General features: G+C 37.3%; 1 protein-coding gene and 1 long non-coding RNA gene across 4 annotated transcripts in view; one reads left to right on the forward strand and one right to left on the reverse strand.

The window, feature by feature from the left end:
- The window catches only part of LOC128072609 (uncharacterized), a 137,978-nt gene that overhangs the window by 72,890 nt on the left and 42,361 nt on the right, over nucleotides 1-22,727 (forward strand). The gene's annotated exons all lie outside the window — the stretch shown is intronic.
- Nucleotides 13,666-22,727, reverse strand: part of OLFM3 (olfactomedin 3) — a 52,141-nt gene continuing 43,079 nt past the window's right edge. For all 3 annotated transcript variants that reach the window (XM_052666576.1, XM_052666577.1, XM_052666575.1), the window contains 2 exons: nucleotides 18,623-18,729; nucleotides 13,666-17,956 (listed from right to left, as the gene is read on the reverse strand). In XM_052666576.1, coding sequence (XP_052522536.1) covers nucleotides 17,279-17,956; nucleotides 18,623-18,729 — 785 coding nt within the window. In that variant the 3' untranslated portion in view covers nucleotides 13,666-17,278. The remainder of the gene's footprint in view (nucleotides 17,957-18,622; nucleotides 18,730-22,727) is intronic.

Below are 22,727 nucleotides of genomic sequence, written 5' to 3' on the forward strand. Positions count from 1 at the left end.
AAAGCCTGAACTACGGGTTTTAGTTTGATAACAGTGGCTGCAGATGTCTCATCCTTTTAAAATATCCTTTACATTGTTAATGCTAATTTAATTTTTCCTGTCCTATGGAAAAGCTAATGAACCATTTAAATGATTAAAACCAGTAGGGTGTGTTGAGTTTCTTCAAATATTCCATGTTATTATGAAATATCTTAGCACTTTCCCCAAGCTCTGAGACACTGTTGTATTTGCACTGTTGAATTATTATGTTAGATACTCTTGAAGGTATGTAAACTACTCTGTGGTTAAATTAAGAGAACTGGGAGGTCCTTAATGGTTATCCTGTAAAGGCTCATCTCAGAAGTAGATAAATAGCAACATTTTCTTCTTTAAACATCTGATAGCACACTGTGAATTAAATAGTCAGGATCTTAGGGGAAGTGACACCACAGTAAATTGCTCTTTCAGAGTCTATGGACACAAGTTACTCATCTAACATAATACGTGCAGTGCTGTTCAACCTCTACCACCAAAAGTTAGATGTACCACTGGATGTATGTTTCAAAAGTCAAGTTTCTGTAACGGATCTGTTTCTGTAGATGAAAGATAATCTGCTTAGAGTATATCACAAACTTAGTAAGCGCACACCTGCTGCACAGGCACATTTAAGCAATATAAAAGCAATTTCAATTCACTTTCATTCAATTTCAAGGAAAACAGGCATTTTGGAAGTATGCCATATTTACTTTTAATCCATGCTTTAACAATGCACTGTGTTCCACAGAATCTGCCAACATCTTTGCACTATGTGATGAAGTGCAGCAAGATCTTTCACTGAAAGTGTTCTTTTATCACATAAAGCCAGAGGTGTGTACAGAGATTGACAGTCCTACTCTTGTGACTGTAAATCAATGATTAGCTGTAGAGAAGTAGGCAACAAAAAGCCTTTGAGTCCTAATTGATCCACTGGAATACAAGTGAAGTGGTAGCAATGTAAAGCTGTGCATCATCTACTATTTTACTATTTTCACATTAAAGCGTCTTTGGGAGAAGACATGGTGTATGTATGCAGATGGCTATTTTTCACTTATTTTTGTATCCCACACTGTTTTTTGTAATTTTCAAATTCTGTGGAGAAGAACAGAAGAGGATACAGTGTTTATTTTCTCTTCATTTTATTCATTTCTTGTCTGCAGTGATGAGGAAATTCTAGCTTATAATGTTCAACATATGCACATATTGCTTCTCATTATGGGAGGGAACCTACCCTGGAGGGGAATAGTACTCTGGAGGGGAATAGCTGTCAGTTAGGAAAAAAACAGGACTGGGAGCTGATGGGAGGTCATGAAGGAATTGAGAATAGAAGATCACCTGCCTGATATCTTAAATTTGCTGTATGAGGACGTGATTGTAAACAGCTCTCCATGGTTACTATGGTTAAGGCAGATACTCAGCCTCCTCTTAATCATTTTGCAGAGAAGCGAAGTTTAAACTGCCTGAAAGCTCCCTCGTGTGCTCTATTATCAAAGCACAAAAGTGCAGAAAAGACACCGTGCAACTGCAGAAAAGTCACAAATTAGTTCTGGCACTCTAGAGTGCAGAAAATCCAGTTAATTAGAAATGGTTTTTGTTAGAGGAAATATTGATGGAGTCTGAATTTATTGTTTTTGATATGCAACACTGATAGATTAAAAAGAATCAAAGTAAACAGTACTGAATATTCCTCCTTGCAATTTGATCAGTACTGTGATCATCTATCACTGTATATTAGATAGCTAACACTTACCCTTCAGTGATATTCAGCATTTCGTGGAAGAAAAAGCAAAAAATAGAGCCTTTCACTTTATCTACTTATATACAGATTTCCATTTCCTTTCCCTAGACAAAAAATGACCACGACTGTGACTTTACAAGGTAATTGCATGTAATCTTTGAAAGAAAGCTAAGTGCATACATCTACTGACTACTACTTCAAACAAGGGAAAATGCAAGGGGGAAAAAATAGGTACTATAGGGGAGGTAGTCTTTTTTCTGACTACTCTTAATGCATTTTCTTTAGACAGTAACAGTTTAAATTTATGTATAGTCATATGGTCAGTGCAATGCGTGTCCATCATGAATGCTATGTAAAGGACGTAATAGAAAAATGTTACAGCTTTAGGAGGAAAGGCTTAAAACCACTGATAAATGCATAAGTACTGGTGGAATAATAGAAAGATTTGCTGTACTAATGGTCAAAATTAGTGTCAATTACAGTTTAGCTATATATTTTGATAATCATTTCATGTAACCAGACACCTTGTAGAGCAAATTAGCCATATTAATGAAATGCATAAAGTAATCATAGCCAGTGGTTTTACAGTCAATTGAGCTGAATGAACGGACTTCAGTGTTACTTAACATTCACTTGATTTCTCATTCTTTTAAAATATAATTGATATTACAGTGCACATTTATACTGCCCCAATGATTAATGCCCTTAAAGATAGGGAACTTCACGTTCTTGTGTTTGTCTACAATATGAATCCTCCTATAGGTATTAAACATTTTCTTGCTCCTCAAATATTTGAAAAAGGCTTGAATGAGTACTAGGACATTTATATAAAAGATTTTTCAACCTGCATCCCTGTGATTTGGAAATATACTTGGCTCCAAATGCAAATAATAAATAGACTTCTTGTTCAGCCACCATCACGGCTTTATTGGAAAAAATGCTCTTTCACATTACTACTTAATCAAATATTTTCTAAGGCCATTGAGGTTGAGCAAGTACCCATTGAGAGGAGAAGAAATAATGTGCAATTTTGGTACTATTCTTAGAACCTCTGAGATCTTAAATGTGCGAAGCATGCAATTAGCGGTACAAGTACTGAAGTCCATATCAGACTGGAAAATGACTAAATCAGAAACAATTGCTCTATGTGAAGTAAATTAATTATCCGAGAATAACTCCAAATGTACTTGATGTTCTGATGAGCAATTTCTACGAAAGAATACTAAATATTTCAATATTTTAGCAGAACATGCAGTATTTCACAAATACTGTGTGTCAATTTAATGACACCTGAATACTGAGCCTGCCCCAAGTGATTTTGAAAGGTGATTAGGGAAGCTCAATCTGTTGTTTCATCTTTGGGGAATGTTTCCCTGGTTCACGATCTACCATGAGCTGAATGAGTACAGATTTGGCTAAAGACAGATAGGAATGCCAGGAGGGCCAGATCAGTCTTTCTCTTCACCCTTGGGGGATGCTATGGATATTGTGATTAAGGTTCAAGTATTAAAGCAGTGTATGTAGGCTCAGAGACAGAAGCTGTGGAAAGAAAAATGTAATGTATCCATATGACTTATAGGCACTTTCAGGGACTTGGTTTCTGTATGGGAACTGCTGAATCATGGCCTGAACCTCTGATCGATCACGTGAGGTGAGCAATGACTCAGCCACGGGAGCACAGGTGAAAGAAATTCACCTGTGCTGCTGGAAGAGGTGGAGCCTTTTAAGACCCCCATTTAAGAGCTGACTACCAGTGGAAAAGTATCTTTTTCTGGAGATCCCTCCTTTGGAGTTTTACAGTGAGCCCAGGACAAGGGTAAGCACTCTATTCTCTTTTTGGTATAATATCCTGCTTAGCCAAACTCTCTTGTTTGTTTCATAATTATAATGTGTGTGTATTCATTGATTATACAGTTTCTCAGTGTGAGCCCTCACCAAGTTTAGTGAGGAGTAGAGACAGAGGTGAGATAATATGCATCTGTCTGTGAAGAGGCATAGAAGTGGCATGAGTGGGAAGAATGTGCTGGCAAACGGGTTGTAAAAATGGAGGATGACAGTTTTTTATCAGTGTTGCAGAAACAATCTATCATTTACTGGGACAGAAGAATCCATGTAGAAAACTATGCCCAGTGGCTGTTATGGTTGGAAGGATGGCTCTCTGCCTCTTACTAGTTTGTATCTTTCAGTTCCTGAACTGTGGAATACCCTACATGCTGTTTGTGTTGCATCTAATTCCTGCCAAACAATCCAGTTTTTGGATTAAAGATACGCTTCATGAAGTGCAGAACTTCCTTTCATTTAACACTATTGTAAATCTCTCTTATTGTGGAGATGGAGTGCAATATGTTATTTTTTCACTAGTCGTTCAGAAGCAACAAGTTTTTCAGGAGCATGGTATTGTTCTACAAATTAAATCTCTATGAAAAAATGTACGGAGATTAAGGCATCTTCTCATGTTTTGCATTTGTTTTTAAAGTTATTGAAATATTCTACGTCTTACATCTGCTTTTTTCTCCTTCAGAAAAACAAGTGTTTCAGTTGAAATAAATGTGTTACATTAATTAATGTAACTTAAAGTTATAAGAAGTATTCTCTTATGTTTTTCTACACTTTTATTTAAATCTGTCATTTTCACTAACGTGTGTGTATTTTAAGGCAGATCTGATACCCCTCATCTTGTATTCCTGACCATCCTAGGGCTGGCAGGACAAATTAGAGTAAGAGAAGTGCTCATCTCTGGGAGTTTTTCTCATGGTTTGATCTTACTGAAGTTCTTAGAGGTACTTATGTGATTAAAGTAGAACTGTCAATATCCTCTTGATTTAGGGAGATGAAAACTAGATCTCTAAGAATCACCATTATTTTGTTGTTAAAAAATGAGCAAAAAAAAAAAAAAAAACTGATTTTTTTTTTTTTTCATTGACACAATCCCTTATAGCATTCTTCCTATCTGTTTATGCACAGAGCTGCTGCTGACTGAATTGAAATAGGATTTAGTGGGATTTAATAATACTCTCAGTAGAAAGGCTCAACTTAATATGCGGGTTCTAGTGGGAATTTTCTTTCCTAAAAATATTTTTATTAGCATTTAGACTTCTTAAAATGTACAAATATAGGGATCCCTCTCAAAGCACAAGAAGTGAGTCCAATCTAAGCATTATTGTATTTGAATGTAGGACTTTATGGAAGCTGTGTACAAAGCTCTTCAAAAGAAACTGTAGCCCTGTTTCTCTAAAGGCTTTGAGGTATCAGTTCTCTCTCAACATTGACTGCATTTAATACAGTCTTTGAATTTATGCTTGATAGTCCTGATAAAATGGAATGTAATTACAGCTGGTCAGTTGAAAAGAACAATGAGATAACTGTCAGTTACTGGGCGTTCATCCTCGTACAGACTGAGCCTTCTCTTCATGGTGTCTTTGCTATCAGCAGTGATCCTGAGAATGAATGCCTGTTGTATTCCTTGAGTAACAAATTGTATAGAGCAGAACCACACAGGTGTGACAGTGCTGACATAAACTTGGCTGGAAACAGAACTAGTTATCTCTCTTTGTACAATCATATGATGTCTATGAAATTGTAGCTCCATCTTCTCAAAATTCTCAATGGTTGTGAACAGCACATCTGATATCATAGAATCATAGAATGGCTTAGCTTGGAGAGGACCTTTAAAGATCATCTAGTTTTAGTCCCCTGTTGCATTTCCAACCACTAGATAGGGCTGTTCAAGTCCCATCCAACCTGACCTTGAATGCCTTCAGGGATGGAGCATCCACAGCTTCTCTGGGTAAACTGTGTGTCAGTGCCTCACCACCCTCTAAGTAAAGAATTTCTTCCTGACACCTAACCTAAATCTCCCATCTTACAGTTCAAAGCCAATTATCTTTGTCTTTTCACATGGTCTGATAGTGTTAAGTTGGGTACATTTCTGCCTGTAAGCTCCCTTCAACTAGTAGGAGACTGCAATGAGGTTTCCCTGGAGTATTCTCTTCTCCAAGCAACACAACACCAACTCCCTCAAACTTTCTTTTCAGGAAAGGTGCTCCAGCCTTTTGATCGCTTTCCTGGCCCTCCTCTGGGCTTACTCCAACAGCTGTGCGTCCTTGTGCTGTGACAGCACAGGCTTGGACGCAATACTCCACATGAGAGTGTCATGAGGTCAGAGAAGAGGGGGACAATCACTTCCTTCTCCCTACTGGCCCACCCCTCTTTCTTTGCAGCCCAGTTGACGTTCTGGTCAGACTGTTGACTCATGTCCAGCTTTTTGTCTGTTAAGACCTAGCAACTATGATCCATCAACTGCTGCATCTGTAATGAAGTTTTCTCAGGGTAATAATTCAGTACCTCTGGAAATTTTAGCTGAATGCTAGGATCCCAGGCAATATTATTCTGATATTGATGGATGGATTTTGTAAAATTAAAAATAATCTTTAGAGTATCAGTGCAGTAAAGCTTTCTGTCAGCTGAGTCAGGAACTATCAGTTACTTAGCACAGATTTGGAGATTCCTGAAGATATTTTACTCAGCTCTGTATGAATTTCAGCCTTTTCTCTTGAAGTTATAGGGATGGGCCTGGATCAATTAACAAAGAGAATACTACTTGAAGAAAGCTGTTTTAGAATATAACTCAGAAGGATGAGGTTGGTGCTGTTGTATATTCCTAGAAATACTTATATCTATGGTGTTTTACTGTACTAGATCAGAAGCTGGATATACAAAGGAAATATTTTCATAGGACTGTTATTGTATCTTTAAGGACGAAAAGCAAAAAAGTACAATGAAAATAGTTGGACTTTTTTTCTGAAAAAAAGAAGCAGAAATATTTAAGACCTTTACCTCACTCTTGTATGCTTGTAAATTAAGAGGTGGACTATGATAAAGATGGTTGTTATTTACGACTGTCATTTGTACCTGTACCACAGTATTCACTGGAGTGAATAAACAGTCCTTGACTCATAATTGCATAGAAGTAAAGGTTACATTGGCCGCCAAAGAATATAGATCAAGATTATCTGGCTTGTAATTTTCCAAACTATTTGCGTTTCTTTAAGCTATACTGAGTTATCTTGTATCCTTTTGTTATTCCTGCAGTTTGTGTTTTGTGTTGAATAAGCACCTTCGCAGGGCAGAGCAGACCCAGAGAAACCTCAGTGGGGGTTTGGTGTAACTTGGACGATCCCTCTTATGCTTCTCTAGTTACCCTAAAGGGTTTACTTAGCTGTATGCATAATTTTTCTAGCTGCAACTGGCTGGGAAACAGTTATCAAAGTGAACTAACTTCCTACAAAAACTGAAGAGGACTCCATTTGCGAATATACTAAACTAGGATGAAAACTGATTCTTAAATCAATTTTCTCCAAATGTGGCAGGCTCCCTAATCAGGCACGCAGACATCTGCACCCCTCTGTCTCTTTTACAGCCTTACTGTCAGTGTAGGAGATGTAGATAAATTCTATCAGTAAAATACAACTAGCTTGCCACGATCTTCAATGTAGCTATTGTAACACTTATTTGTTTTAACCAAGGCAATTTTAAACTTTATTTTAAATTTCTCCAAAAAAGAAGGTAGTCAGTTTGTTGTGTCCTGCTGTTATAGCACTTTTCACTTTCTTGCTTTATCATTTATATTGTTCAATTTTAACTTTTACTGAAGGCAAGACAGAGGTCCGCAAGGGTCTGAATTTTATTATAATTCACTATCCAATATCCAATTTTGTAGTAATTTTCCAAAATTATAGTTTCTAAGTCTTTTTTTTCCTGTTTAACATCACTTGTGACTCAGAAAGTGCACTTTTTTTCTACCTCATGAGTACGTATGCCAATATATATTGTCAACATATGTCCTCTTTTTTGGACGGCTTAACCCTAGGTAATTCTATTTGTCCATTTTATAGTATACCCCACAAATAAGTTTATCATATCAAACAGGCTGTGAGTTGCAGGAGAGAGGTGGAAACATGCAGAGAGACAACCATGGGAACTCTTTAACTGGATTTTCTGCCACTGACAAGGAAATATAAAGCTGTATTCTTTCTTTGTGGGAACACATGATTGCAGTCTAGATTAATGCCGAGTCTGCAGTAGTCAATGAAAAAAACAGAAACCACTCTACATTTTTTTTTCTGGGTAAAATACTTCAATAAATCCACAATGTTAATTCCTTAACAGAAAAAAATGATTAAATGTTGGTATCCTGTAATGTTATGAAAAAAATGGGAAAGAATAGCGTTATCTATTTCTGAATATCACAGAGTTGTGAAGGATTTTGTAATAAATAGATAAATAGATGTATAGATCTGAATGGAAGAATGAACCACAAAGAGCTGATAAATGCTTTGAATTTAAATATGTCAGACATTCATGCAGTCAGAGTTAAAGGCTATAATGAATAATGCATCACCTAATCTGACCTTTCTTATTTCATAGGCCATTATACTTTTTCAAAAGTGATTCCAGTAGGGGCTTGTTGTTCAGTCTGATAGTTTGGAAATGCAGCAAAAGGAAAAGTGCAATTTATGACAATTTGCATGTATATAATGTCTCTGGGTGAGAAGCTCCTGAGTTCTTTTACAACTCTTACTGATTTTAAAGTATTTTCTCTTTGGAATTTTTTTTTCATAAATGTCTACTTTAAAGTTAATGCGCTGTATTTCTTATTTAAGAATGAAAATGGAAAATACAGCATTTATCAGACTGGTATTTAATTATTTCTAATTACTTGGACTGTGAAGGTCTCTTGTCTGTGATTTAGTGAAACACTTCATAAAAGGGCTGAGAAACTTCTGAGGAATGTGTCCAGCAGTGTCAGTGACCAATAGCTGCTCACTGTGATGGGTAGATTCAGACAAGTTCATATCTGAGCATGATGCTGGACTCTGTCTGTATGCCTGTGTATGTAAATGTAGGCTAATTGAAATGGGTTATTTGGGAGGCAGAGGAATCCCTGTTTAGCTGCAGATGAGCCAGGTACCCAAAAGAACACCAATTAGAATAAAGCTTGTCTAACCTTACTAGGCCTTCTGTACCTGCTTGATTGTTTATAAAAAAAATTCTGCACTAGAATTCTTGCATCTGCTTTACCTAATTCAGGTATGTTCACCCTGGCGCAGCTTGCAGTGTGGCTGCCTGCTGCCCCCACACCATCCTGGTGGCAGCTCTACCACACCAAGTGGTCTGGCCCACTTGGGGCCAGACTGACACTCAGCACCAATCAAATGCTGGTGTGCTACTAACCCTCTCTGGGCTGAAACTACAACGTGGAGGGCACAGCACTGTGATGTGCTCAAGTGATGACAAATAAGTTTATAGATTTTAATACGTTGGCTAAACACAGTCCTGTGATCAGCAAGAAATATATGCCTTCATGCTTTCTGTTGTGATTAAGAAATTCTGAGATTTCAAGATTGAAAAAAAAAAAAAAAAAAAAAAATTTAGGGTTTATTTGTGACTCAATTTTTTGTTAAGTCCTGGGAATTTTTGAAAGGAATGTATAGTATTGCAATCCAAAACTTAGTCATGTCTCTTTACCAGATTTTTATAAGCCCTGTACTAGCAGAGAGAAATATCTCTTACTTTACAGTCATGCCTTAGTCATGTAATTGCTTTTGACAGTCTATACATTTGTGAGCAACTGTTTCCAAGGATGAAACATGGGAAGAGTACAATTTAATCAAAAATCTCACAAACGCTATGAGAACTCACTATGAATTGCAGTCATTTCCACTGAACCTGACTGGTGCATTAGTTTCACACAAACAGGGTTGTGTATCCCACTAGTTTTATGTATCTGTTGTTCTCTTCATAGTATGTTTTATTAAAAATCATTAAAAATTAAATTTGTCACTTATGTGTGTTAACTATATCATGTATTGAATGAGGGCTGCTCCAAAGTCAATGCCTCCTATTTTATTATGTTGGCCTATGACATCAAAGGCAGAGGTTAGTGCTAAGGCAGTAGAGTTTGAACCTTCCCACCACTGTTCCACTGTTCTGTTGTCATGCAGCAGGTGGCAGCAGAGGTGCAATTGGACAAAATGGCATCTGACATGGAAGTGTGTATGAAACAGGGGTGTTTCATTCAATTTCTCCATGCGGAAAAAAATGGCACTCAGTGACATTCATTGACACTTGCTGAATGCTTTTTGGAGACCGAAGAGTGGAGGGGAGCACAATGAGGTGGTGGATGGGGTGTTTCAGCAGTGGCAATGACAACAGTGGGTCACCTCCACATTGTTACAAGCATGGCATACAGGTTCTTGTCACGGCTGGTGAAAAGACACAGCTAGTGGTACTACTATGCTGAAAAAAGTGTTTTGCAGCTGAGAATTCACTCTATTAGTGTTATTGTGTTCATCGTATTAACTATAGTTTCCATGGAAATAATTAGGAGACATTACTTTCAGAGCACCTTTGGTAGATGCAGCCCTAGACAATTCCTCTTCACTCAGTGCAGCCCAGTCAAGCTGAAAGGTTGGACACCCACGACCTAATTCCTGGGAGGCCAGGAGGCAAGCAAGTAAAGAAATGCCCTAACTGCGAGGCTGTGCCATGAAGTGGACAGTGATGTGAATCTGGCAAATTTTGGGTTATTCTGTTAGACAAACTTGCTTATGCTAAGTGGGATTGTTTTCTTATAAAGCTTGTTACGTTATATAGTTTGCTTGACTTTATTTCAAAGGTTTCTCATAAATAGAAATATTTTTTATTTTTTATATTATTATTCAGGTATTCTTATTATTCAGATATTCATTATCTGAATAATGATAAGCAAAGGCGGAACATTATTGCTCTTCAGGAATATGTGCTGAGAGCTTTACAACTTCCCTAAAACAAACGTGCATAGGGCTGGTGACACTGAACTGTGGTAGCTGCCAGGGTCCATGAGAGACTCCTTCACTGTGGCAGGCTGCAGTCTCTGATGTCACATTGTTCCAGATAAAAGCAGCATATCAGGGTGAGGCAGTCTGACTTGCAAGGTGATACTTTTCTTACACTGTGTATTTTTAGACTCTTTTTCTCCTTCTGTTTAGTATTGCTTCAGTTGGTGTGTTATTGCCCAGAGACACTGTATTCTCTCTTGTCATGGTCTTACATACCACACAGAGTTCAGACACAGTTATGTACCTGTGTACTGAAATCTGTACTTTTGTAGGTATTATATATAAAATCAGTGCTTTTTTATTTGTATCAGCAACTTGGAAAGGAAAACATAAAATTGAGATTTATGTTTCTTTGTCATTCAGATATATTTGATGCACTGCCTATACTGATTAATAGATTGTGTGTACCATGTAGTGTAAGATATTTCCATTTCTTCCTCTGTTTTCTTACTCTGTTTTAATGTTGTAAATCAGCAGTGTTCCATACTCACAATTATATGATTTTCCAAATTTTTTTTTGGTGAGCCAGTCTCATGGCATGATAAATATCCAGTTTTGTGTGGTATGTAAATATCCACTTTCATAATTATCATGCATATTGGCATTTGGTAAATACTAACATAATTAACAGACTTAGTGTTTACTTAATGTATTCTATTGAATATCTATAACTAAGTGCTATTAAGGTAGATGATGTATTGTGAAAAAGTCTACTGGCATCATTTTGTTTATTTAATGTTATCCTTTGCAGTGTTTATCATCTTTCAGGTTAGTGACTGTTCTGCATACGGTGATGTTTTTCTTCTCTGTATCATTACATTGCCATACTGTTAGAATAACAGCATATTAACATTTGTCATAAGAGTGCAATTTAGTCTTTCAGAGTGAAATTCATTGCTGGGCGTTGGGCCAGGATGAGGCTCCAAGTCCTACTTCAGCTCTCAAATCAGTGTAAAAGCACATGCAAATTGTCATATTTACTCCTCTTTTTAGCCTGAACAGAACCACTTTTGTATGTACTTCAGTGAGATTTGTGCTCTTCATCTGCTGCTAATCCAGACACATAAGAGCCTAAAATATATTCAGGTTTCCTTTATTCTTTCCCAGCGTGGATGCGCAGCACTGTGTGCAGATCTCCACTAAGGGTTGTGCCCTGCGTTATCCCTTACACCATCCTGCTGAAGGAGCACGCGGGCTGGGTAAAAGTTCTGCATTCCAGCTAATAGTTGTTATGGACAAAGGAAGCTAGTAAAGTCCAGTACACTGGAGCTGGTACAATTCAGTCTGTAGGAAAGCCAGACCTTTGTATGCATAGGCAGCACAAAAGTAGTCATGTGTGGCATCCCTTGGATTTCTTCTCTGTGAAATGAAAAAAGACCTTACAGAAGTGGTGCTTTTTCCTTCCAAAGCCATTTAGAGGCTGTTACATCTAACGTGCTCGTTATAATGGTGAATTAATTAGCAATACACCATGCTAGGACTGGAAGAGCTAAGTTAACACTTTGCCAGTGTGTGCAAAGACATCCTTACAAGGCTGAAAACGCAATTAGGAGTAGCCATTAAAAATCAGCGTAAGAGTGCAGGAATTGATTGTGAGCACAAGTATTTGGTTTTGTGAATTAATGACACTGACTTGAGAAAATGGAAATCTTAATATCAACTCTTGGTTAGCTAGAGAAGCCTTATACCCTTAGTTTGTTTTTAATCTAAACTACTCAGCCTGAAGAGTGAGATTGGCTTGAAAAAAGGAATTCCTTTCTTCCTTGATGGTGTGGGAATCTTGGTTAATTACTATCTGCAAATTGCCTTGCAGTCCTGAGGATGTGTCTAAAAAAGGCAGTCAGTGCTGTTGCTCCAGGAATGAGGAGCTGTCTGACACTTGTAGCAATGAGTTACAGGTAGTAAAATATACAGCTGTCATTTGATCTGTTGCTGGGGAAGGGCAGAACAGCTATTTGTGCATTATATCTACTGTCTTGCAGAAGCCAGAACTCAAACTGGTTTTATTGGGACTAATTTTTTTTTTTTAATTTTTCTTATCTGCCAAAAGTAAAGCATCAAACCTGTAGTGCTCAGCTACACTGAAAATCAAGACACAGTTTGTATCTTGTCTACAGCACAGTAGAATTGCTCATGTGGACTGTTTTGGTACAGTTAACAAGAGATGTATACTCTTCCTTCTGCATAAGCAAAACTCCAGTGTACTCTGGATCAGGTCCCTAAACTCATCTTTTGCAATCTTTTGACATTGTAAGGTTGGAGAACACAAAATCTTCTACTTGTACTTTAGTGCTGCATTACTTATGTACTGCTTGGCCTAGTTCTAGTTTTTTTATTTGAACATTATATGTTCTGCCTTCCTAATAACTGCTTAGGAGAAAAATCAATAAATGCATGTTTCCTCAGTAATTGAATGTGAAAACCCTGTGGATAATAATCTGTGTGTAATCTAAATGGTCTGTTATGTGTGTGGGAAATAACTTTTACGCCATAATTCCAAGATTATTTTGTTACTTTATTTGCTTGCACCTTAATATACATGCATGCTGTCATGCATGGGAGAATTCCCAAGGAGAGCTCAGCTTGGAGAATGTGCTTTGCTTTTGTTTTGGTAAACATTCCTGGTGGGGAAGAGGCTTCCAGGGCCTGTCTATCCTGATGGAGTGTAGAAGTTACACTGCATGCCTGAGGCCACATAAGCTTCTGGAAAGAAACTCCTGCAGGGTGCTGTGGGGCAGGAGCCAGTGTCTGCAGCACTGCTGTGGGAGTGTGGTAGCTCTGCAACTGCAGCCCTCAGCAGTGAAAATGATGATCAAATGCTCAGCATTGCCTTTGGAATTCTAGAGGTGTGGAGTCAGACTTGCAGCAGGGAGCACTCAGATGATTTATAGGAAAAGAAACCTCCTCTATGGGGGCAGGCTGAAGAGAGTTGAGGCTCTTCAGCCTTGAGAAGAAAAGGCTCTGGAGGGACCTTTCAGTACCTACAGAGAGCCTTGAGGAAATCTGGTGTAGGACTTTTTATAAGGTTTTTATAGCAGGAGGTTGAAACTAGATGAATATAAAGGTCCCTTCCAACCCTGATTATTCTATGATTCTAAGAATATACTCGCCCAAAGGATTCCTCAGAACGCTTTGTCTAGTATAGAAAGTAGTGCAACTCAAAGGTGTTTGCTGGAAATTCTAAAACTAGTAAAGAATAAAATTAACCAGATTAATCATTTGTTGAGAGTGGTTTGCACGTGTCTAGCCCATGTTTTTTCTAAGTATTTATGACAAACTGCCAGGTAAGAGATTTACTCATGCTGTGGATTGAAACAAAGATTCTCTTGTCTTGTGCTGTGGATCCAGCCTGCTCAGCTGAGTGATAGATAGTGCTTCAGCTTGTCTGGAAAATAAATACTCTTAGTTATAAGCATTTTTAGTCATTTTTAATTTTTCAAATTAAATCCAGTCCTTTGCTAGTAGTGACAGGAATGGCACATAGGATCCAGAGTTGCTGCCAGTGGTCATCTTTAACACACTGTGACAGGTAGGATTGGCTGAACAGCCTGAGTGCGTAGCAAGAGGCTTGACAGTACTCACTGGAATGAGTTGCAGAAGGAACTATAAAAGGCGATTGCTGTTCAAGGAACTTTCTCTGTGGTGAGTTCTTGCACACATTTTGTCATGAGGAATGGCTTACCTGTTGCAGGGAGCAAACTGCAGGTACTGCACTATTCAATGCTTGCCTTGTGTTCACCTGCCTTCTTCTCTGCCGGGTGGACCTGTAACACACTCCTTGAAGCAGGAGGTTATGATTCGTCACTAAGATATATATGTAGGCACACAATTAATTTTCCTGTGTTTAAAGAGCTTTTTTTTCCATCAAGTATCATGACATCCCAGTAACAAACAGCCTATGTTGCAATTGTAAGAATAAAACTTTACTTACGCCTATGTAGGTTTCTGCTGTTTTATGAAGATTTTTTTCTTGTGCTGCTCAGTTATGAAAGCATTTTGTAAAACTTAAAATTGCGCATATTAAGGCATGCTGTTTGCAGTCTTTTGGGAATATGAGAGGAATTTAAAGATATTCAGATGATCAACACATTCACAGAAGAATGGATGCTTCTTAAGAGGAGGTAGAACTGCTTCCTTGGTAGTGTCTCACCAGGTTCTGTTGTGTGCAAGTTATTATTTCTTGTTTAAAGGTTTTGGAATTCAACCTACTGTTACTAAGGGCAGGATTTATTTAGGTATGGCTCCTAAACCTTAGAGCTGTAGTTTTATCAGTAAGAAAATAACACTTCAGAGGTACCTTTCTCTTATTCACCCATCCTCAGCACCCTTCAGTAGTCTCTTTCCTTTGATTATTAGGAGTGTAGTCATTTTACCCTTTAAATTACTAATTAAATGAGATTAATATACTCTAAGAAACGTTACAAACTTACACTAATGTATATATTGTAATTACACTTGAGGAATAATAGTAACTTTTTTCCAGATATTAGTATTAACGATGGTAAAAAAAAAAAATGTTTAACTTCTCACTAGTAACTTTTTAGGAGTGCTATATTTAAAAAAAAAAAACAACCAACAAACTTGTTTGTTACTCTGTGGGAAGGAAAGGTTAGTGTTTGCTTTAGGGTAAAGATACTTCATTTCCATAAAACATGGAATGTTTCCTTCTATATGATATAAAAAGCCATTTAATCAGTAGTCACATTTTCCTTTGTCATAGTTCAATTGTCAAGACTGGAAAGTGTGGCAAGTTGATACAGGAGTGAAGTGGTTTAACTTGTCTATTCACCTGGAGTCTGACTCCACTGTGTGATTTTTGAAGGGTTACAGCTGCCGTTTTTACAAGAGACAAAGAGGGAAAGTGGACACAGTAGAGTAACTTTTCAGGTTGGATTGTAGGAAAAAATTGTTCTCTGATAGAGTGGCTAGGCACTGGAATAGGCTGTCCAGGGACGTGGTGGAGTCACCATCCCTGCAGGTGTTCAAGAGAAGTGTCTAGATGTAGTCCTCAGGGACGTGGTTAGTGGACAATATTAGTAGTAGGTGGACAGTTGGATTAGATGATCCTAGCAGTCTCTTCCAACCTTAATGATTCTATGATTCTAAGTTTTCTCTGATTTTGTGTGTTTTTAGGTTTGGGGTGTCTTTTTCCCCTTTGTTTGTTCTTGAAACTTCTCAGTTAGTTTTTTGTTTTACAACCAATTTGAAAAAGTAAGGCAATTTGTGTTCATCTCCACATGGACATGTTGTAAAGCAGACTCATTACTGTGAATAGGACATAAATGAAAGTTTTCATTATTCTAAGACGGTCTCTACTGGTACATTGGAAGAATCAAGTAATCAAATGTCTTCAAAATGGATCTAGCAAAATACCTGTGCATTTTTTTTTCTTGTTCTTAAACAAGAGTATCTTTATAAGTATTCTTGATTTTCTATGAGCAATCTTAAAGGGACTAAAAGAGGAAAATCTCAGGTTTTGTGAGGAACAAGACTTTCCACGTGGTTTCGAGTACCTGTCTCTTTATCTTATGTGACAGCCCAGCTTAATATAAAGTTTACTATAATTATTAATATTAGTTTATTTGTGGATGTGCCTAAATAAATAGCATCTTATTTTTTTCCTTAATGGAACCCTTGTCACCACCCCCACTAGTTTCAAATGAGATAGAATGAGGCTTATGACACTTTTTTCCAGTTTCCAGTTTCTAATGAGATATTGTAGCAAGCCAAAGAGCTACCATATTATTTGCCCTTGCTGGAAAACAGACCCAGTGCCAAGGCCAATGTCTTACAAGGATTGGCATGAGGTTTCAAAATTGCAAATTTTTGAGTTAGCATCAGTGGTGAGTAAGAAGGGGTGTTCCAAGCAAGGCTGAGAATGGGGATTGTGCACCTAAAAAACTACTGAACCATCTTTTCTAACAAATAACAACCTTCTCTGAGTTGCCACTGTCAACTGACCCATAGCCAGAACTGCAATTAAGCTTCAACATATTTTATAAAAAATAGTACTTAGTTTACTTTCACATAAGTGAAGAGATACAATTGCACAATGGTGGTTACAATGGTAGAAATACATACTGTTGATAAAATGTTTGCAAGAGATTTAAAAACATATTGTACAGCACCACATCTGGAATTGGGTGATGGCAAAATGAGTTGTACTCTGTGTCCAAGTAAAATTAAATTCTTAAATCTTTCTTCTAGAATAAATAAAAAATACAATGTGCAATATGTCTTACATTACCAAAATATTTCCTGGAGCTTAACAAGAGACTGAAAACAAAAATGAGGTTAAAAAAAAAAAAGACATTCATGCATTTAAGCCACCATTAGTCTCTGACTCTAAAATAAGGCAGATCAATATCTTTTAAACTGTCCTTAGCCACTTCTTGTAGTGTTTTTCACAACAATGTCTGTCAGTACCTTGTGGAATCATGAGTTATGATGCTTCTATTTCCAGCAAGTTGTTTTTGACAGGTACAGCCATATTTGAAATGCACTGCATGGTAGAAAATGTTACTTTTTCTTAATGAAGAAAAGAAATGAAAAAGATATGGAATTAAGAGAAATGGATGTGTTAGAATTTTTCACAAATGAGGCTGTTTTGAGATGGGGGAGGGTGAGGGAAGCAAAAGTGAAAGAATTATGTGTCATCATCAGTCTTAATGACGTGGAAAAGAGTAACATTAAACAGGACTTGGTGTCCATTATTCCAAGCATAGAGAGCTCTATCTCTTGCATTGTAGTCAAGCATGGATATATGAAAATACTGATTATGGAAAGGAATGTCTGTATACTCGTAAGTGGAGGTTTTGGTGGAGTAAGAGTAGTAGACCTTGGCTCCTGTTAAGTGAGAGTTAGTGACATACAAGGTGCCACAGATCATGAAGGATTCTCCAGCACTTCTTTTGGGGTAGCCTGTACTCCAGCTCTTCAACACCTCTAGTGTGTCCTGGTTTAGCTGGCTGATAACGATGTTGCCTGCATTCTGGTTGGTGGCATACACAGCCCAGAGCCCAATTTCATCTGCCATCAGGTCAATATCAGAAAAGCCACCCCAGGTGTAGGGGTAGACATTGTGAAAGCCAGCGTACTCAAGGCTACGCTGTGCAAGCACCCGCCCAGTATCAAAGCTGTATTTGATGATGATGTTGCTCTGGTACTTGTTGAAATACAGGGAGCCATTGTAGACAACGTGGTTGGTTCCTGCCCATTTGAATGGAAGGTTGTATGTCCTTGATTCTGCCCCACTGACAAAGTCTGCAATTGATTTATATTCACGGACAATTTTATTATTAGTGTAACTATCCATGTACCAGACCTGGAAAGAAAACAAAAGTTGGATGTGAATATCTGGAACACAATTTCAGGCATGTGAATGTGATATGATGTGATGAATATCTAACTGAGAAAGAAGGAAAAAGGTTCTGGGTGCACAGCAGTCTGTCAAAATACAATATTATCCAAATTCCTGTTAGAAAGATATGGAGAACTCTCCGAATCAAGATTTACTTATGCAAGTGAACTCTTATGATGGCCAGGCTGGGATCCTATCGCAGAGGTAAGCAGTAGCATAACATGCATTATGGCCAGTGGTCAGTATTCAGCTTATGTAGGGCTTAATCCTGCAATGCTGTATTGTGAGGGGGGGCTGTATAGGTGTTGATGTTTGTATTAAATTACTTAAGTTCTTAAGGAGCTGAGCTCAATAAAATCTTAGGAAGAAATAAAATATATATTCGCTTTGGATAGGTTTATATCATCCCTGATGCCATTAAAGGAAATGGCACAAATGTGCTATGCTAACATTAGCCTTTAGATATTTTTGCCCAAACACTTTTGGTCTCTCTCTGAAGATGTTTAACAGTGAAAATGATGGAAGAAATATGTTGGTGAGTGTAACTTCCTAAGGGAAAAATCTCTTTAAAAATTAAAATAAAGCAAATAAAACTCTAGAAGGACACAGATATTCAGAGTTTTAACATACTCGGTTATTTTTCTCTGATGCCAATGGATCTGTCATCCAGGCTCCAAATCGGGTTCCAGATATCTTGACTGTAATGGGGCCTGTAATTTTCATCAATTTGCCACATGCTGAAATTAGAAAAACAAATGCATTAAAGCACATAATTACACAACCCTCCTTGACATCAGACAGAGCACTAGACCAACTGCTCAAAACTAAGTAGTTGCTCCAGGGAACTGGGCTTAGGTTGAAGCATTGTCATCTTCATTGTATTAACTTTTTTGAATTAGGCAACAATACAAATATAACAAAACAAAGAGACAAAAGAGGACCACAAAAACAAACAAAAACTAAAAAAAAAAAAGAAAACAAAACCTTTATATATTTTTGGTTTTGTGTCTTTTAGAGCATGTTTTCATTTCCTAGGTGTAAAGAAAAATATAGCCTAGTAAAATATCTTCTCAGTTGACACAAGTAACATTTAATAATAAATGAAAAAACTTATTTTTGCCTTCAGAAAGTTCAGTGAAAGGTTAAATTGATGAATGTTTCAGTTTTCCATCGATCAGGGTAACAATGAGGGGAAGGGTAGAGAGGTAAAAATGAGACAGTGCATCTTCTACACAGATGCACCACTGTGTACAAGTGCAGGCCTGCATCTGTCTCTGCCCTGGGGTTATACACACAGATGGACTGGTACTATGGGCCTGGCTGAGGCTAAAAAAGTGAATATGAGAATTATTCAGCAACTGTGGCTGTATCATTTGGCTTCTAATATGTTATACTTGTTGTGTCAGGCTGTCTAAGAGGAAATAATGAAAATCAATATGATCTTGGTTGTTGACCTTATTAATGAACCAAAAGTCTATATTTCAGGAGACATAAATAACAAACATATTAGCAGCAAGACCCTGATGGAATCTGTGTTTAGTGAGAGACTTAATATCACAGTGATGTGTAGGTATTTCAGTGAAGTAGCATCCTTAAAGAAAGAATGCTTTATAAGAATGGGGAAAAAAGTAACATGTCATTTCATTTTTCTTTCAAATTTATAAGTGTTTCGCCATGATATTTGGTCATGCTATAGTGTACAAGCTAATCTACATAGGTGTATGGGAACTGCTGAGTCACGGCCTGAACCTCTCATTGATCACCTGAGGTGAGCCATGAATCAGCCAGAGGAGCGCAGGTGAAGGCAATTCACCTGTGCTGCTGGAAGGGGTGGAGCCTGCATGACTGTTGTCCTGGCTCCAAGACCTATACTGGCTGGCTACCAGTGGGGAAGGATCTCTTCTAGAGATCTACTCTGCTGGAGTTTTGTAAGTGAGCCCAAGATATGGGTAAGCTTTCTGTCTATTCTCTTTTTGTTATCATAATCTGCTTTGCCTAACTCTTGTTTATTTTGTAATTATAACATCTTAGTATTCATTGATTATATAATGGGAAATGTGGGAAACAAATGTTATGTAGGACTGAGAGTGATCTTATTCAGTTCAAAGGAGAAGATTGCATCAAGCTTTGATTTTTCTATTTTATGAAACTAGCAAGGACTTTTTTTTTTCTGGTCAAATCTTTGTATCTAGAAATCCCTCTTTAATAAGTAACTGGTTGCACAGATCTTTATTTGGTAAGGTTGTGAAAATAAACTGAACAGGATCTATTTTGAAGATAGCTAGGAATATATGATCTTCCCAGGCTCTGATGCAAATGGACACTGATGGCTGATACGTAAGCCAAGTTAAGTGTATGATTAATAGAAGGACTTAGAAAAGAAATAAAACAAAAAAAAAAAAACAAATCATCTTCCTGAAGTTCATAAGCATTGCATTTAGTGCAGGTAATAAAGAGGGGAAAATGACATTTTATTTTCAGTTGTTGCACAAACGAATTCCGAGTCCGTTAGCTATTTCACTCTCCAAATTATGATCAAATTTGTTGTGATGTTACTTTGTTACATGAAGGAACAAAGAATCAGTTCTTAATGGGTGCATGACTGTTGTCCTGCATAATACAAATCCAGGAAGCACTTCAGTCTAGTCACTTGAGCTCTGTGAGAAGAAGCCTGTGGATCCTATGGCATGAGGGCAGTGACTTGCCAAGTAATCCCTGGGAAAGTCACTTATCCTTCCTGACTTATTTCTTCATCTACAAGATGGAGATAATGATAAAACTTGCTATTGAACAGTTTTGTACTAGGAGATATTAATAAATCTCTCCAAATTACACTGGGAATGTTGCTTTGAGAGTGCAAGTACCACTGCAATCAGTAATTGTATGCCTTCGTTAATACCTTTTTTGTCACTGATACACCAGCATTTTTGGGGGGTAAGTGGAATTTTGTAATTTTGAACTTTTTAACAAAAAGTGTTAATGCAAAATATAGCTATATATATTCTATTTTTATATTATATTTTATATAGTTTTTATATATATTATATATGTTATTTATAGCTATAGCTGCAAATGAATCCAATGTATGTCTACTTGAATCATGTCTTCGTACTTCAGTAAATAACTTTTTACAGAGTATTTGCTTCTCTTTTTTTTTTTTTTTTTTTTTTTCATTTTACTGAACAGACCAGAATGGTCTTAGGCTTACTGTGCAATCTTCATTCGCTCACACAAGCATACCTTTCATGACTGCTAGTGAAGGACCTGTACGTGCATAATTCAATATGCACTTGTGGTATATGCAATCATACAGACTTTCTCTACATGCTTTATTTCATGTTCTCCATTTTAAAGTTTCATGGCTAGATTTCTAAGCAGTTTTAACCTGAGCTTTCTCCTGTTCCAAAGGGAAGGAGTGAGTTTCAGTTATCACAACTGCTATGGTAATTATGAAATCTCAGGGAGAGTAAAACATCTGCTTATTGTATGCTAATAAAAATTGAAATTGCTGCCAGTGAAAATGGAAGATCTCCTCTAAGTGGCCAGGACAATACAAATAATGCATTATAATGGTGAAAAATGCCTGCTAGGGATAAGAATGGCAAATAGCTATTACACGTGCAAGTTAGGTAATTATGTTATGAAACACAACAAAATCTGTTAAGCTAGGTCCTGTGTAACATTGTGGCCAATCTGCCTTCTGCTGCTGCAGGCTTCTAGCTGTCAGATTGGCATGGGCAGTCGCAGCTGGGTCATATCTTGTGGTGCGTATGACTGGAACACACAACAGTTCTTCAGGAGCTGTTTGCAGTTAAGCCTAAATTAAGCTGTTTTTAAACTACTATAAAGGATTTTAGCACCACTATTAGTAGAAGAAAATAAAAGTAATTTAAGCATCTAAGCCCAATTAGTTAATTGTGACCCATGGCTGCTTTGAAAGGCAGGCTTTCCTAGTTTTTATTGTTGAGCATGCTGCTACGTGGCAAGGAGTAACCCTCTGGCCAGTTTGAGCCAGCTCTGTTTCTTCCTAATTTCTTCCCCACCTGTGACCCCACTCTGAAGGGAACACTGGGAAAAAGAGAAATCGTTGATACTTTGAAAGCACTGCTCAGCACTAATGAAAACATTGGTGTGTTGTCAACATCTGCTTAGTCACAAATCCTAAACAGAGCAGCAAGTGGGATGCTATCAGGAAAGTTAATTCCCCACTGACTAGAACTGCAATGAAGACTTCAGAGAATGCGAAGGAGAAAGGATGTCCAGGGAAGTGTCCATTTATTGGGAACAGGTTATTATGCTTATCTTTAGTGTGTTGGTGGCATGGATGTGCTCTGGAATTATTTAAAAACTCTCTATTGTTCATGAACATATATTTAATATATATAACTTTTCTACACTAGTACATCAAGAGAGAGAGAGAATATGCTGCAGGAATTCAGAATATGTGAGGGGAAATGTGGTGAAAAATTAAGCAAATAGTAGACATCTGGGAAGAGAGTCCTCATATGATTACATCTGGTCACTCTGATGTAAAAAAAAAAAATCTATTCTGTACTGTAGTCACTTTACTACTCAGTTTTAAAGGTATATGATACGCCATAGAATGAAAGAAAAATAAGATACTCGTTAAGCATGTCATGATGGTCTTTTGTTGCCTGATGAGCTTAAAGGAACACTATCTGAAAATATTATTTATGATTTTTATTGCTTGCTGCAATATTATAACGTAACTATT

Source organism: Tympanuchus pallidicinctus, unplaced genomic scaffold (assembly GCF_026119805.1).
Source record: "Tympanuchus pallidicinctus isolate F22 unplaced genomic scaffold, pur_lepc_1.0 scaffold7, whole genome shotgun sequence".
Lineage (NCBI taxonomy): Eukaryota > Metazoa > Chordata > Aves > Galliformes > Phasianidae > Tympanuchus > Tympanuchus pallidicinctus.